This window comes from Martes martes (assembly GCF_963455335.1).
Source record: "Martes martes genome assembly, chromosome: 1".
NCBI lineage: Eukaryota > Metazoa > Chordata > Mammalia > Carnivora > Mustelidae > Martes > Martes martes.
The window spans coordinates 74,610,480-74,625,900 of NC_137888.1; the positions used below are offsets into that span (position 1 = coordinate 74,610,480).

The 15,421-nt window shown below is 38.5% G+C and overlaps 1 protein-coding gene across 1 annotated transcript in view; it reads right to left on the bottom strand.

The window, feature by feature from the left end:
* ANKUB1 (ankyrin repeat and ubiquitin domain containing 1) overlaps window positions 1-15,218 on the bottom strand; it is a gene marked incomplete at both ends in the record, with an annotated part of 31,682 nt that extends 16,464 nt beyond the window's left edge. Inside the window, 3 exons of the mRNA XM_080821399.1 lie at window positions 1,220-1,436; window positions 13,460-13,603; window positions 15,129-15,218. Of these exons, the coding sequence (XP_080677525.1) occupies window positions 1,220-1,436; window positions 13,460-13,603; window positions 15,129-15,218 (451 nt within the window). The remainder of the gene's footprint in view (window positions 1-1,219; window positions 1,437-13,459; window positions 13,604-15,128) is intronic.
* Between the last annotated feature and the right edge of the window lie 203 nt (window positions 15,219-15,421).

Genomic DNA, 15,421 nt, shown 5'->3' on the forward strand with positions numbered 1-15,421 from the left:
ATAAATCCCCACCATGTTCTGGGCAGGCCTGATTCCCTGGCAAGCATGCAAAACAGTATGTACTTTACTGTGAGGTACTATGGGGACAAATCCTAGAACATCACTTCCTTTGATCAAACACAGGGATGATAAATGATGTCAAAGTTTTGAAAGCCTCAATTAAAAATATCATGAAAGAATAAGCAAATATAATAGGAGAAGTAACAATAAATGCAAATCTAGCAGTTGTAAAAAGCAAAACTGCTTAACTCAACAATGTTTACAAAGCCCAATTATAAATTGGGAGAACTCAAATTCCATTGCAACAAATGTGACAGCACAACATTACCTTAATGTCTGCTGATTGTCAGCAAAGATTCATTCACCTCAAGCAAGAATCTCTATAAAGTTTGAACCATTTTCCAATAGAGTTAAAACAATCAGACAGTCCTTTGAGTTTGTTTTAATGGTGTATGGCTACAGCAGACACCACGTGGAAGTAGAATATTTAAAGAAAGGTTGTAATCTGCCCATCAGGGATGAATGCCAACTCACTAATCTGTCCATCGGGGATACTGCACAGTAGCCACTTGCACTATTTAAAATATTAATATAATCAACAGTGTTTTAAAATGAGATTGCATAAAGCAAGCTCAGGACAGTGTGTGTATCATATGCTACCACTGTGTTGAAAGGAAGAAAAAGGATATGTACTTGAACTTGCTTCTATGTATTCTTGACATATATATATATTTTTAAAGATTTTATTTATTTATTTGACAGACAGAGATCACAAGTAGGCAGAGAGGCAGGCAGAGAGAGAGGAGAAAGCAGGCTCTCCATGGAGCAGAGAGCCCAATGCGGGGCTCGATCCCGGGACCCTGGGATCATGACCTAAGCCGAAGACAGAGGCTTTAACCCACTGAGCCACACAGGTGCCCCTTGACATATATTTTGAAAGAGAAAAACATAAACTGGTCTGAGTCTTGCTCTTCTAACCTGAGGATATTAACCAGTTATCCTGATTTGAGTAAAGAGAACAAGACATGGCAGGTCTATGGGACATTTCTTATTTGTTAGTCTAAAGACCCAGATACCAGAGAGAGGGCATGGATCATTTACATCCCCACTGAGGTTTCAGAAGTTTTAGTTTGGAAGGAACTCCTCCATTTTTTGCCAGTCTGGTACCAAAGAACCATAGTGCTGAGCAGTAGCTGGTATTGAATATGGTGGGCAGTACCGATGTCTATCTGGTAGTCCCTCAGGGTGTTGCAGTCATACATCTCCAGTCCTTCTGGGGTCCGGAGACAGAAGACACTCACAGGGAAGCCACATCTCAGAGTTACCAGGGTTCTCAGATCAGACACTTTTTGACCAAGGAGGGAAATGTTCTCCATCATTGGCATTGTCTCTTGGGTCACAGCATTAAACACATAGAGAGTTGGCTTGTCTTCTTCCTAAGGGAAAAGAAAAGGAGGAAACTCAGGAATAAGCACTGTCTAGGGATTGAAACAAGGGAAAACATTTTGGAGGGTGGCTCTGAGTGCCTCTAACTCCCACGACATGGGGGCTAAGGATGAAAGCGAAGGCCAGCTAAGTTCCCGACTCCTGGTCTGACTCCTGTTCTTCCATTCTGAGACTATTAAGGAGTCCTCCTGCTTTGAGTAAAATGAAGGAGACTTGGCAGGGTTTTGCGACCTTTCTTCTTAGTTTGCAGACCCAGACACATAAGAGGAGTGTTAATAATTATATCCACGCTGCACTTACGGAGGTGTTCATTGAGAAACAACTCTACCATCATGCTGGGCTCTGATTTGGAAGTACTATGGTTTTTAAACCCTCAGTCAATTTTTTTTAAAAGATTTTATTTATTTATTTGTCAGAGAGAGTGATCACAGGCAGACAGAGAGGCAGGCAGAGGCAGAGGGAGAAGCAGGCTCCCTGCTGAGCAAGGAGACCAATATGGGACTCGATCCCAGGACCCTGGGATCATGACCTGAGCCGAAGGCAGCTGCTTAACCAACTGAACCACCCAGGCATCCCCCTCAGTCAATTTTTAAAATCCTTTCTGAGAGGTTATCTCTGGGGAGTGGAACTGAGTTAAATGTTGTAGGGGGGGATGTTTTACTTAGCATTTTATGCTTTTCATTTTCTGTGTGGTCTGACCTAAAAAATGTGTATTTACTCTTACTGTTTAAAAAGGGAAGTTCTAAATATAAGTGATAAAAATTTCCTTTTTTTTTCTTTTGTAATATAAATAGGAAAGCAAGTGAAACTGATACATCTCAAGTCAAGTTCAAATGGAAAGTTTGGGAAAAATATTAATCTTCCTGTTAACAACAGATGAAACAAGACACAGCAAAACTAGAAACATGGCAAACCAGGAAAATGGGAAGGGGGCAGAGAGGAGAAGACTATTAACATTTTCAGTTTTCGAACCAAAAAAAATGAAACGGCATTTACTTCCTCTTCATTGGATTCAGGGCAATTGTGTTTGTCTTCAGTGGCCTCTTGTCGGCTTGGCAGATATGTGTGCTTGGAGCCGCCCCTGTCATGTGTGGGAGTCTTGGAGAGGCGCCTTAAGCAAGACTCACAAGTGGGCATCAGGCCTCTGGGTTTTCGGGGCTGGCGGGGGGGCGGCGTTCCTAGCCAGTCATTTTTCTTTTGTTCAGCTCTATTCCATCCTACCCCTTTCTCCTATCAAAATTTGCCTCCAGATTCCCCCAGGAGCCCCTCCCTGCTTCAGAATTGTAATACATTACATTCATTCCCCTCCTCCCAGATTACACATTGCCATAACATAATCAACATGCAGATCTCTTTGAAAGAGCCTTTAAAGAATAATGAATGTTACAGCTGCAGTTTAGGCTGCGGTGCTTTGATCTGGGGCCCATTTCAGTGACTCACATCGCCAAAAGCAGGTTCCGGCCCTCTGCTTCCTGAGTCTAAAGTGCTTAGGACAGTTTTTCTCAACAGCTTCTCATAAACTCACTCAATAAAAATTGGAAGGACATAGGATTCACTCTTTCCCTTTCAATATGCTTGTGCTTTCCTATGGTTCCATTAAAGTCCATCCTAAATCCATGTGGTATTTATAGGCAGGAAGAAATTCCTACAAAAACTAAATAAAAAGATAGTGGCGTGGAGAGACAAATTATATTTTAGGCAATAGCTTTTCCTTATTTCTTTGATGGCTACTCTGATTTCTTGTTAGCCCTTGGTATGGATACTAATTTATACTTAAAATTATTTGTGTAATGTGCAAACAAAGTAGCAAAGACCCAAGTCACTCTTCGTAGCAAACTAGCAACTACATGATATTAAAAAAGTAAGTTCAGGGGCGCCTGGGTGGCTCAGTGGGTTAAGCCTCTGCCTTCGGCTCGGGTCGTGGTCTCAGGGTCCTGGGATCGAGCCCTGCATTGGGCTCTCTGCTCGGCAGGGAGCCTGCTTCACCCTCTCTCTCTCTGCCTTTCTCTCTGCCTACTTGTGATCTCTGTCTGTCAAATAAATAAATAAAATCTTAAAAAAAAAAGAAAAAAATAAGTTCAAAAGGAGCTTCTCAGAATACAAATAAACATAAGCATCTATAACTAGGTATACGTAAAACTCTTAAGTAATAAGGGAGACTGCAAAACATATGGGAATGTTTAGATGAAACCAATAGTGCAAGTAAGAAAATATATGAGTTATTAATGAAGTTATGTTCTTAAATTGCAAGAAAATTAGCACCTACGAGTTTATTCTTTTTTTTTTTTTTTTTAGCCCTCAGGAACTTCCCAGGCCCATTTAATTTATGATATTTATGATGTATCCGGAACATAGTTCCCTTTCTACTATTTTAACTCTATTTATCCACCATTTTATAAACCTCACTTTTGTGAGAAAATGCATTTTAAGTTCTAATGAGGCACACCAATTGGGAGACACTTCTTCGTGTTGGTTATCTGGAGAGGGAGCACGTTGATGGGGATTAACAGCAACTTGTCAACTCACCTTATGCACATAATAAACGGCATCTCTCTATCTATGTGATACTTCTCCTCAAATATTCTAAATAAGGAACACTGGTAGTTATTCTCAAGGAAGCCAGATGTTATTAAATAAATAATACCATCAAAAATCATCATTGAAGGGGCACCTGGGTGGCTCAGTATGTTAAACGGCTGCCTTCGGCTCAGGTCATGATCCCAGGGTCCTGAGATCGAGCCCTGCATTGGGCTCCCTGCTCAGTGGAGATCCTGCTTCTCCCTCTCCTTCTGCCTGACTCTCTGCCTACTTGTGCTCTCTCTATCTCTCTGTCAAGTAAATAAATAAAATCTTTTTAAAAAAAAATCATCATTGAAAATACATAAAGTTAGGCTTTCCCCTTTACAAATAAACCAAGAAACCATGGTAGGAGGTACATGTCTTACTTTTTTTTTGTTTGTTTGTTTTGGCTTATGACTGAATTGTATTGTTTGAGCACAGTTTATTTCTGAATTTTTTTTATTATTAACATATAATGTATTATTTGTATCAGGGGTACAGGTCTGTGATTCATCAGTCTTTTTGTTGTTGTGTGTGTGTGTGTGTATATATATATATATATATATATATATATATATATATATATATATTTTAAGTTAACATATAATGTATTATTTGCCCCAGGGGTGCAAGTCTATGAATCATCAGGCTTATACATTTCATAGCACTCACCCTAACACATACCCTCCCCAATATCCATAACCCAGCCTATCCCTACCTCTCTACCACCCAGCAAACCTCAGTTTGTTTTGTGAGATTGAGTCTCTTATGTTTTTGTCTCCCTCCCGATCCCATCTTGTTTAATTTTTTCCTTCCCAAGTCCCCATGACCCCCCACCCTGACTCTCAAATTCCTCATATCAGAGAGATCATATGGCAATTGTCTTCCTCTGATTGACTTATTTCGCTTAGCATAATACCCTCTAGTTCCATCCATGTCATTGCAATTGACAGGATTTCATTTCTTGATGGCTACATAATATTCCATTGTGCATGTATGTATGTGTGTGTGTGTGTGTGTGTGTGTGCATACCACATCTTCTTTATCCATTCATCTGTTGATGGACATCCAGGCTCTTTCCATAGTTTGGCTATTGTGGACATTGCTGCTATAAACATTGAGGTGCAGGTGTCTCTTTGGATCACTACATTTCTATCTTTGGGGTAAATACCTTGTAGTGCAGTTGCTGGGTCATAGGGTAGCTCTATATTCAACTTTTTGAGCAACCTCCATACTGTTTTACAGAGTGGCTGCACCAGCTTGCATTCCCACCAACAGTGTAGGAGGTTTCCCGTTTCTGTGCATCTTCGCCAACATCTGCCATTTCCTGACTTGTTAATTTTAGCCATCCTGACTGGTGGGAGGTGGTATCTCACTGTGGTTTTGATTTGTATTTCCCTGATGCCATGATGTGATGTTGAGCACTTTTTCATGTGTCTGTTGGCCATCTGGATGTCTTCTTTGCAGAAATGTCTGTTCATGTCCTCTGCCCATTTCTTGATTGGATTATTTGTTCTTTGGGTGTTGAGTTTGACAAGTTCTTTATAGATTTTGGATACTAGCCCTTGATCTGATATGTCATTTGCTAATATCTTCTCCCATTCTGTTGGTTATCTTTTGGTTTTTATTGACTATTTCCTTTGCTGTGCAAAAGCTTTTGATCTTGATGAAGTCCCAATAGTTCATTTTTGCCCTTGCTTCCCTTGCCTTTGGTGATGTTTCTAGGAAGAAGTTGCTGTGGCTGAGGTTGAAGAGGTTGCTGCCTGTATTCTCCTCAAGGATTTTGATGGATTCCTGTCTCACATTAAGGTCTTTCATCCATTTTGAGTCTATTTTCGTGTGTGGTGTAAGGAAATGGCCCAGTTTCATTCTTCTGCATGTGGCTGTCCAATCTTCCCAACACCATCTGTTGAAGAGACTGTCTTTTTTCCATTGGATGTTCTTTCCTGCTTTGTCGAAGATTAGTAGACCGTAGAGAGTTGAGGGTCCATTTGTGGGTTCTGTATTCTGCTCCATTGATCTATGTGTCTGTTTTTGTGCCAGTACCATACTGTCTTGATGATTACAGCTTTGTAATAGAGCCTAAAGTCCAGAATTGTGATGCCCCCAGCTTTGGTTTCCTTTTTAAACATTCCTCTGGCTATTTGGGGTCTTTTCTGGTTCCATATAAATTTTAGGATTATTTATTCCATTTCTTTGAAAAAAGTTGATGGTATTTTGGTAGGGATTGCATTAAATGTGTAGTTTGCTCTAGGTAACATAGACATTTTAACAATATTTGTTCTTCTAATTCTCGAGCATGGAATGTTTTTCCATTTCTTTGTGTCTTCCTCAATTTCTTTCATGAGTGCTTTATAGTTTTCTGAGTCCAGATCCTTTGCCTCTTCAGTTAGGTTTATTCCTAGGTATCTTATGGTTTTGGGTGCAATTGTAAATGCGATCAACTCCTTAATTTCTCTTTCTTCTGTCATATTGTTGGTATATAGAAATGCAACTGATTTCTGTGCATTGATTTTATATCCTGCTACTTTGCTGAATTCCTGCATGAGTTCTAGCAGTTTTAGGGTAGAGTCTTCTGGGTTTTCCATGTAAAGTATCATATCATCTGCAAAGAGTGAGAGTTTGACTTCTTTGCTGATTTGGATGCCTTTTATTTCTTTTTGTTGTCTGATTGATGAGGCTAGGACTTCTAGTACTATGTTGAGCAATTGTGGTGATAGTGGACAACCCTGTTGTCTTCCTGACCTTAGGGGAAAAGCTCTCAGTTTTTCCCCATTGAGAATGTTATTTGCTGTGGATTTTTCATAGATGGCTTTTATGATATTGAGGTATGTACTCTCTATCCTCACACTGTGAAGAGTTTTGATCAAGAAAGGATGCTGGGGGCGCCTGGGTGGCTCAGTGGGTTAAAGCCTCTGCCTTCGGCTCAGGTCATGATCTCAGGGTCCTGGGATCGAGCCCCACATCGGGCTCTCTGCTCAGCAGGGAGCCTGCTTCCTACTCTCTCTCTCTGCCTGCCTCTCTGCCTACTTGTGATTTCTCTCTGTCGAATAAATAAATAAAATCTTTAAAAAAAAAAAAAAAAAAAAAAAAAAAAAAAAAAAAAGAAAGGATGCTGTACTTCATCAAATGCTTTTTCTGCATCGATTGAGAGGGTCATATGGTTCTTGTCCTTTCTTTTATTAATGTAGTGTATCACATTGATTGATTTGTGGATATTGAACCAAACTTGCAGCCCAGGAATAAACCCCACTTGGTCGTGGCAAATAATCCTTTCGATGTATTGTTGGATCCTATAGGCTATTATCTTGGTGAGAATTTTCGCATTCATGTTCATCAGAGATATTGGTCTGCAATTCTCCTTTTTGGTGGGGTCTTTGTCTGGTTTTGGGATCAAGGCAATGCTGGCTTCATAAAAAGAGTTTGGAAGTTTTCCTTCCATTTCTATTTTTTGTAACAATTTCAGAAGAATAGGTATTAATTCTCTTTAAGTGTTTGGTAGAATTCCCTGGGGAAGCCATCTGGCCCTGGGCTGTTGTTTGTTGGGAGATTTTTTATTACTGCTTCAATTTCCTTGCTGGTTATGGATCTATTCAGGTTTTCTGTTTCTTCCTGGTTCAGTTTTTGTAGTTTATATGTCTCTAGGAATGCATCCATTTCTTCCAGATTGTCAAATTTGTTGGCATATAGTTGTTCTTAATATGTTCTTATAATTGTTTGTATTCCTTTGGTGTTGGTTGTTGGTTGTTGGTTGATCTCTCCTCTTTCATTCATGATTTTATTAATTTGGGTCCTTTCTCTTTTCTTTTTGATAAGTCTGGGCCAGGGGTTTATCAATCTTATTAATTCTTTTGAAGAACTAGCTCCTAGTTTCATTGATCTGTTCTACTGTTCTTTTGGTTTCTATTTCATTGATTTCTGCCTTGATCTTTGTTATTTCTCTTCTCCTGCTGGGTTTAGGCTTTCTTTGCTGTTCTTTCTCTAGCTCCTTTAGGTGTAGGGCTAGGTTGTGTATTTGAGGCCTTTGTTGTTTCTTGAGAAAGGCTTGTAATCCTATCTAGGTCCTCTTAGCACCACCTTTGCTGCATTCCAAAGATTTTGAACTGTTATGTTTTCATTTTCATTTGTTTCCATGAATTTTTAAAATTCTTCTTTAATTTCCTGAATGAATTTCATTCATTCTTTTGTAGGACGCTCTTTAGTCTCCATGTATTTGAGTTCTTTCCAACTTTCCTCTTGTGGTTGAGTTCTAGTTTCAAAGAATTGTGGCATGAAAATATGCAGGGAATGATCCCAATCTTTTGGTACCTCTCGAGACCTGATTTGTGGCTGGATGTGATCTATTCTGGAGAATGTTCCATGTGCACTAGAGAAGAATGTGTATTCTGTTGCTTTGGGATGGAATGTTCTGAATATATTTGTAAAGTCCATGAGGTCCAGTGTGTCCTTATTTCCTTGTTGATCTTTTGCTTAGATGATCTGTCCATTTCAGTGATGAGTGTTAAAGTCCCCTACTATTATTGCATTACTGTTGATGTGTTTCTTTGATTTTGTTATTAATTGGCTTACATAATTGGCTGTTCCCATGTTAGGAGCATAAATATTTATAATTGTTAGATCTTGTTGGTTAGACCCTTCAGTTATGATATAATGTCCTTCCTCATCTCTTATTACAGTCTTTGGTTTAAAGTCTCATTTGTCTGATAAAAGGATTACCACCCCATCTTTCTTTTGATGTTCATTAGCATGATAAATGGTTTTCCACCCCCTCACTTTAAATCTGGAAGTGTCTTTGGATCTAAAATGAGTCTCTTGCAGATAGCAAAAAAAGCAAATGGGTTTTGGTTTTTTATCCAATCTGATACCCTGTGTCTTTTGATTGGGGCATTTAGCCTATTAACATTCAAGGTAACTATTGAAAGATATGATCTTTTTGGAAACATATTTTCATTTGTAAATTAAACATTGTTTTTAAATAAAAAAAATTTTTTTTAATTAAGTAATTTCTACACCCCATGTAGGGCTTGGACCCCTGACCCCAGGATCAAGAGTCACATGCTCCTCCAACTGAGCCAGCCAAGCATCTCTCATTTGTAAATTATACATTTTTCTTTTTTCCTTTTTTTTTTTTTTTTTTTTTTGAGAGAGAGAGAGAGAGCACCCGTGATTGGTAAGAGGAGGCACAAAGGGAAAGGGAGAGAGAGAATCCTAAGCAGACTCCACATCTAGCAGAGAGCCTGATACAGGGCTCAGTCTCACAACTCTGAGATCATGACCTGAGCCTAAATTAAGAGTCAGACACTTAATTGACTGAGCCACCCAAGTGTCCCCCACCTCACACTTTAGAAGGCATGACCTGTCAGAGAATTGCTTGTTAGCCCTCTTTGTAGCAGGGCCTGGCCATGTGACCAGAGTGCTCCCAAGCTGGCCTACTCACCAGCCCTACTTTGAATTAGGAGCTGGCAAGGCAGAGAAGCAGCAGACACAGGGCCTCATCCCTGGCAGTGGCAGATCTGCAGCATTGCTTGTCTGGCAGCAGGGCTGGAGGCGGGGTCCAGTGCTGGCTTCGAGGGCTCAGAGGTGGTTGCAGCTGCGGCCTTCTTGGACTAGTTCTGGGGCATGATGAAGACATTGTTTTTGGCTGCATACTCTCTGAACCTGCTTATCTAGTCTTCTTGACAAGACTGTCAGTTACCGAGTAGCCTTTCAGTGCATTTATTTTCTGCTTAAATTGTCCAGGCTTTGTTTCTGCTACTGCTTGCAATTAAGAACCCTGATGCTGGAAAGGAAAAAGGGCAAGGATGTAGGAGCACCTTGCCTTGAGGGTACAGAGGGAGGAGAGATGCCTCAGTCAGGGAGGAAATCCTAACCCTGAAATGCATCTTGATACCTTGCTATGATGTTTCTGATATCAAACATATACCTTCTTGTTAATTTTCAAACTTCACCTCTCAGGGCCTTTGTCAACTTATTCATGCATCACATTTTTATGGAGAGCCTACTATATGCCAGTTACTATTTTTCAGCACTGGTTGGCAACAGTGAACAAAACTCAAGCAATAGTTTCCACAGTGACACTTGTTAGAATGAAGGAGGCAAATGGGATAGTACTTCTGCATGCCCAGCAATAACATGGGTCCTTCCACTGCATCATGCTTTGGCTTATAGGAACATAGCAGTCTGTGGCAGCAGTAGCAATGAATGGGCAGGACAGACTCCTGCGTTAATAGAACTTGGATATATATCTTATAGAAGATATTTCTTATGGTTTCTATAGAACTTTTTCCCCTGAAAAGGAAAAAATAATGCAATATTCTTTCCCCACTATTCTCATATTGCACCCCCATTCACTTTTCCATATGTTTCCACATTACTATTAAAAGAGAAGGTATAGGGGTGCCTGGGTGGCTCAGTGGGTTAAAGCCTCTGCCTTTGGCTCAGATCATGGTCCCAGGGTCCTGGGATCGAGCCCTGCATCGGGCTCTCTGCTCAGCAGGGAGCCTGCTTCCCCATCTCTCTCTCTGCCTCCCTTTCTGCCTGCTTGTGATCTCTCTCTCTCTGTCAAATAAATAAATAAATAAAATCTTAAAAAAAATAAAATAAAAGAGAAGGTATAATACACAGGGAAACTGGAAGATATAGTGACTATTTAAAAAATGTATTTAGGAGCAGTTCATCTCTTAATTTATCTAAAGTCTTTTCCTCTTTTCACACAAGCAAAATGTAATTCACACAAAATATAAGCACAATAAAGAAACCAAATACTTTGGATTTATTTTGCATCACATAATGTGTACTTGTATTTTTAAAAAGAGTTTATTTATTTATTTGAGAGAGAGAGAGGACGTGCATGTGCACAAGTAGGGGGTGGTTGTGGGGACAGGGGGAGAGAGAGAAGCAGACTCCATGCTGAGCAGGGAGCCTAATGTGGGCTTGATCCCAGGACTCTGGGGTTGTGAACTGAAGTGAAAGCAGACACTTAACCGATTGAGTCACCCAGGATCCCCTCTACTTATATTTTTTTAAAAAAGAAAATTGCTTACTTGGCAAATTTTTAAACTTTGCAAAAGCATATTATTTACATCTTGATATGTCTAAGTTGTGCAAAATAAATGAAGAGACTAGCTTTCCATGATTCTCAGAAGGTAGAACTAACTGCATAAAGTAGCATAGTTAAATAGGAAAGGTACTACTTAAATTTGTGTATATCTAATTGCAGCAACATGACTTAGAATGCAGCCTTTTGTTACATAAAATAGATTAGATAGCTTAGAACTGGTCTGACTGCATTCTCTGAGGCATGGGATATTTTCACGAAGTATTTTTGTCATTGTAATCCCATTTTAGACTACTATTATCCATACATAGTAAATAGTGTGGAATTTTGAAATAGGCCTCTTTTTATAATTTAATCTAAACAGGAATTAAGTCAGGATGAAAAACCAATATTTATGGTCTTTGCAGGTAATTCTCTTCCTTAAGTTTCAAGATACTGTTTTTCTTCCCAAAACCAGTCATATGAAATTTTCTAAATGTGATTCTACTGGAGAAGGTGAAGATTAAGATCACTAAGATTTCCATGGAACTTGAACATTTTTATTTAAACCCTGTGTGTTGGCCAGTTCTGTGATGCGTAATTATATTCTGCCTCTCTTGAGTAAACCCATTTTACCTCTATACTCTATTTTTTCCACTGAGAGTTTAAACTCCAGGGAAAGGTCAGAGTTCAGTGCAAAGACGGCTTGCACCACTGTGATAGATGATGTTTTATTGGCAGAATTTATGGAATATTTTTATAAGTAAAAGTATGAAATAGGTTGCCTCTGGGAAGGGAAACTGGGGGCCAGAGGTGGAAGGAAGACTTTTTACTGTATATACTTTTTATATCTTTTGTCATCTATGTGAATGTACCACTATTCAAAAATAAATAAAAGTTAGAATTTTAAATTAAGGGAAAGAAAGCCAGTGCTGAGTTAAATAATAGTATACTATTCACGCTCTTAACACACATTATGTACATCCCTGAATAGCTGTGGCTCAATCCCATCCCTCCAGCTGCTCAAATATCAGTAATAAACTTGTGCCGCTATCTCTAGGTAAGCAAGCAACAAAGTCTCAAACATCATTATTGGCACTGGAAAATTCCAGGATATTTTAAAGGGTTTATCCTATACAGTACCAAAAACATAGTATATAAATATATTTAAATACATAAGGAAAGACATTTACGAAATGAGATTTAAAAAAAAAAGGAATGAGATGGAATTTAGTCTGCCTAAAGAAGGATTATACTATAATTTTCTTAGTGTCAGAAGGAGAAAAGAAGAAATCAGAGTTGTCTTTATTTATCTTTTTGATAATTAAACATTCTTCAAGAATATAACAATAATACATGAATAAATGCTCATAGAACATTACAAACACACGTACAAATATGTTATTTTTTATTTACTTAAATGGAATCACACAATACTAATTTTTCTGTGTCCTGTTTTTACTAGTTAGTAATAACTATTTTAGATTTTTTTGAAACATAGACTTCCTACTTAGTCAATCAATGAAATATATTAAAAAACAAAAAAAGTTAGCTTTGGCTATCATAAAAAAATTTTAATGTTAAAATGAGAAAATTAGTGCCCCATTTAGCAGAGAATGTGTACGTAGTTACTTGGTTCCTTGAGTCTCATGTTTTCGTATAGAATAAAGAACTAGTATTGAATAACATTTCTTCCCTAGAAATCAACGCTTAAACTCTTTAGGTCACCTGTCTCCTGAAGAAACTGTCAGAAATTTAAAAAAAAAGAAAAAGAAGTTTTCAGAAATTAAGGATCCTCCACCCAGAAAATCTCTAGGCACATAATTTTGCATATTTTGTAATTTTAGGGTTTTGTAAAGTTCTTAAAACCCATCCAGGGACCCCCAATTAAACACCACTAATTAAGGACACTATAAATGGAAAAGGCTGTCTCCAGGTGTAGGTATGTACACCTAATTCATGAATGACTACTCTGGCTGGATTTGGATGTAGAAATTGCCCTTTCATTCTTATTGTTGCTGAGAATTTCTTACCTCTCCTCACTCCCCTGCCCTTAATCCACTGGGGATCCAAGGAAGTGATTGAATTTTCTTTCAACATCAATATTTCAGATCCACCCCTGCCCTCATTCCAATATTGGTTCGTGAGATGTTCTGGGATGACAGTTTGGGCAGCAACAGGGGGACAGAGAAAGGAAGGGAGATAAGGAGTTAACAAGGGAAATTCCCTCTAGTCTCTACACCTTACTTTCCAGTACATCAGAAATTGTGCATAAGACCAGTTAGACAAATGGAAGAGAGGAGAAGGCAAGAAGAGAAAACTTCTTTCTAAGTTATGAAATGACTTTTGTTGAATTATCCACAACTTTATTCAAAATGAGGTAGATATCTAGAACAATTGTTGTTCTGATCATCATACCTTAACAAAGCATTTGAGAGTTGAACCAAAAGATATTCCAACATCAGCAAGACTCCAGCTGTCCTTTAGGGCTGCTCCAGCATATATTAGCTCCAGATACCACCTGCCTTGTTCATCTTCAGAGAGAGGAATGTGGAAATAATCCTTAAAAATCAATAGCATATTATGAAAACAGTATATCTCGATGTTACTAGACCCCCAGTAATATAATCTCTCTTCTTTTACATTTTTTTCCACTGAGCATTATAAAAGTGTTTTGGACAGATGAAGAAGTATGAGGCAGGGGTTCTTAACTTGGAGCCTATAGGCCTCTCCAGAAGGTTATGAATAGGGTTTAGATGGGAAAAAACTGTGTTTTGTTTTTATTAACTCTAAATCAAACTGAGATTTTCTTTCAATTACGTATGTAGGCAACAAACTAAAGAAGCAGTAGTTGGCCATACCTATGACTTCGTCACCAATAGAAATCACAGATTATTTTTATATCATTATAGTTGTTGCAAAAATCTCAAAATATACTGATCACTACTTTGAAATTACAAGTTATTAGATGCATTGCTAAAATTTGATAAGGTGTAAATAAAGAAGCCCATGTGTACTATATCACAAATTTGTTTTTTAATGTTTGAAAATTATTTTCCAATATAGTTGGTTTTCTTTTCTTCGTATGTATTTTATTGTACGCATTTGAAGACATTCTGAGGAGTCTATAGGCTTCACTAGACTGCCAAAGGGATTCAAGACATAGAAAGATTAAGAGCCTCTGTGTTAGAAGATCTAGGTTTCAGTAATCACAGTAATCTCTATTAACTAATGTAACTGTGATTCAATAAATGCACCTTACTAGATGGGAATGATCATCTCCAAGTTAAATACCATCTGATAGTCAAGACCTAAATATTTGTCTTAATTTCCTGTATTATTTCCTTATGAGAAAGCTACTGAATCCAAATTATTTCTTTTTTTAAAAGATTTTATTTATTTATTTGACAGACAGAGATTACAAGTAGGCGGAGAGGCAGGCAGAGAGAGGAGGAAGCAGGCTCCCTGTGGAGCAGAGAGCCCGATGTGGGGCTTGATCCCAGGACCCTGGGATCATGACCTGAGCCGAAGGCAGAAGCTTTAAACCACTGAGCCACCCAGGCGCCCATGAATCCAAATTATTTCTTATTCCGGTTCTGTAATTGTAGGTAAGCTGGTCAACCTCTCTGAGCTTCAGTCTCCCTGGATGCAAAATGAGGCTGTAGTTCAGGGTTGTTTGAAGTCCTCTCTACCTCCAAAATCCTTTGCATCTTTACAGTTGCTTGCTCACCAAATGTACCATCCAACAACTGGCATGCTCTATTTAGCTAGTTTAGAGTTAATGTCCTGTTTTTGTCCTTTTATGAAGAGCAAAAGGACAGTGCACAACCCACACACTTCATAAGGAGAAGTCAAATTTTTTTTTTCCTTAGAATTTACTGACTCAGTTTGCTTCCTGTCTAACACCTCCATGGTTACTATCTTCTTATCAAACTATTGTGTAAGCAAATAATGGTATTTTCAAATAGTTTTAGTTTCCTCTTTGCTGAAAATGTACCTAATATTATCTCTACCCCATGTATAGTTTAAAGCCATGGCGTAGTTTAAATTAGTGGACATCTTAGTGGCTTGGGGACAAAGTACATACCTTTATCATCAGCTTGACAGCTTCCACAGTTTCATCTGTTGCAACATCAAATGGTTCAAAAGATCCCTCAAAGGCTATGAAAATTCTCATTCTCTCAAGAAACAAAACAAAGCAAGCAAGCAAACAAAAAACCCCAACCCTACAACTTTTTTCAAAGAATTGGGTAGCTGGAAAAATTCTAATTCACAATTATGGACAAAGATGATGGCCAGAGGCAGCTGTTTCCATCTAGCTTGAAAGTTGAGCGGAGAGAATGTGAAGAGACGAGTCCTGCTATCTGAGTACTGGGCAAC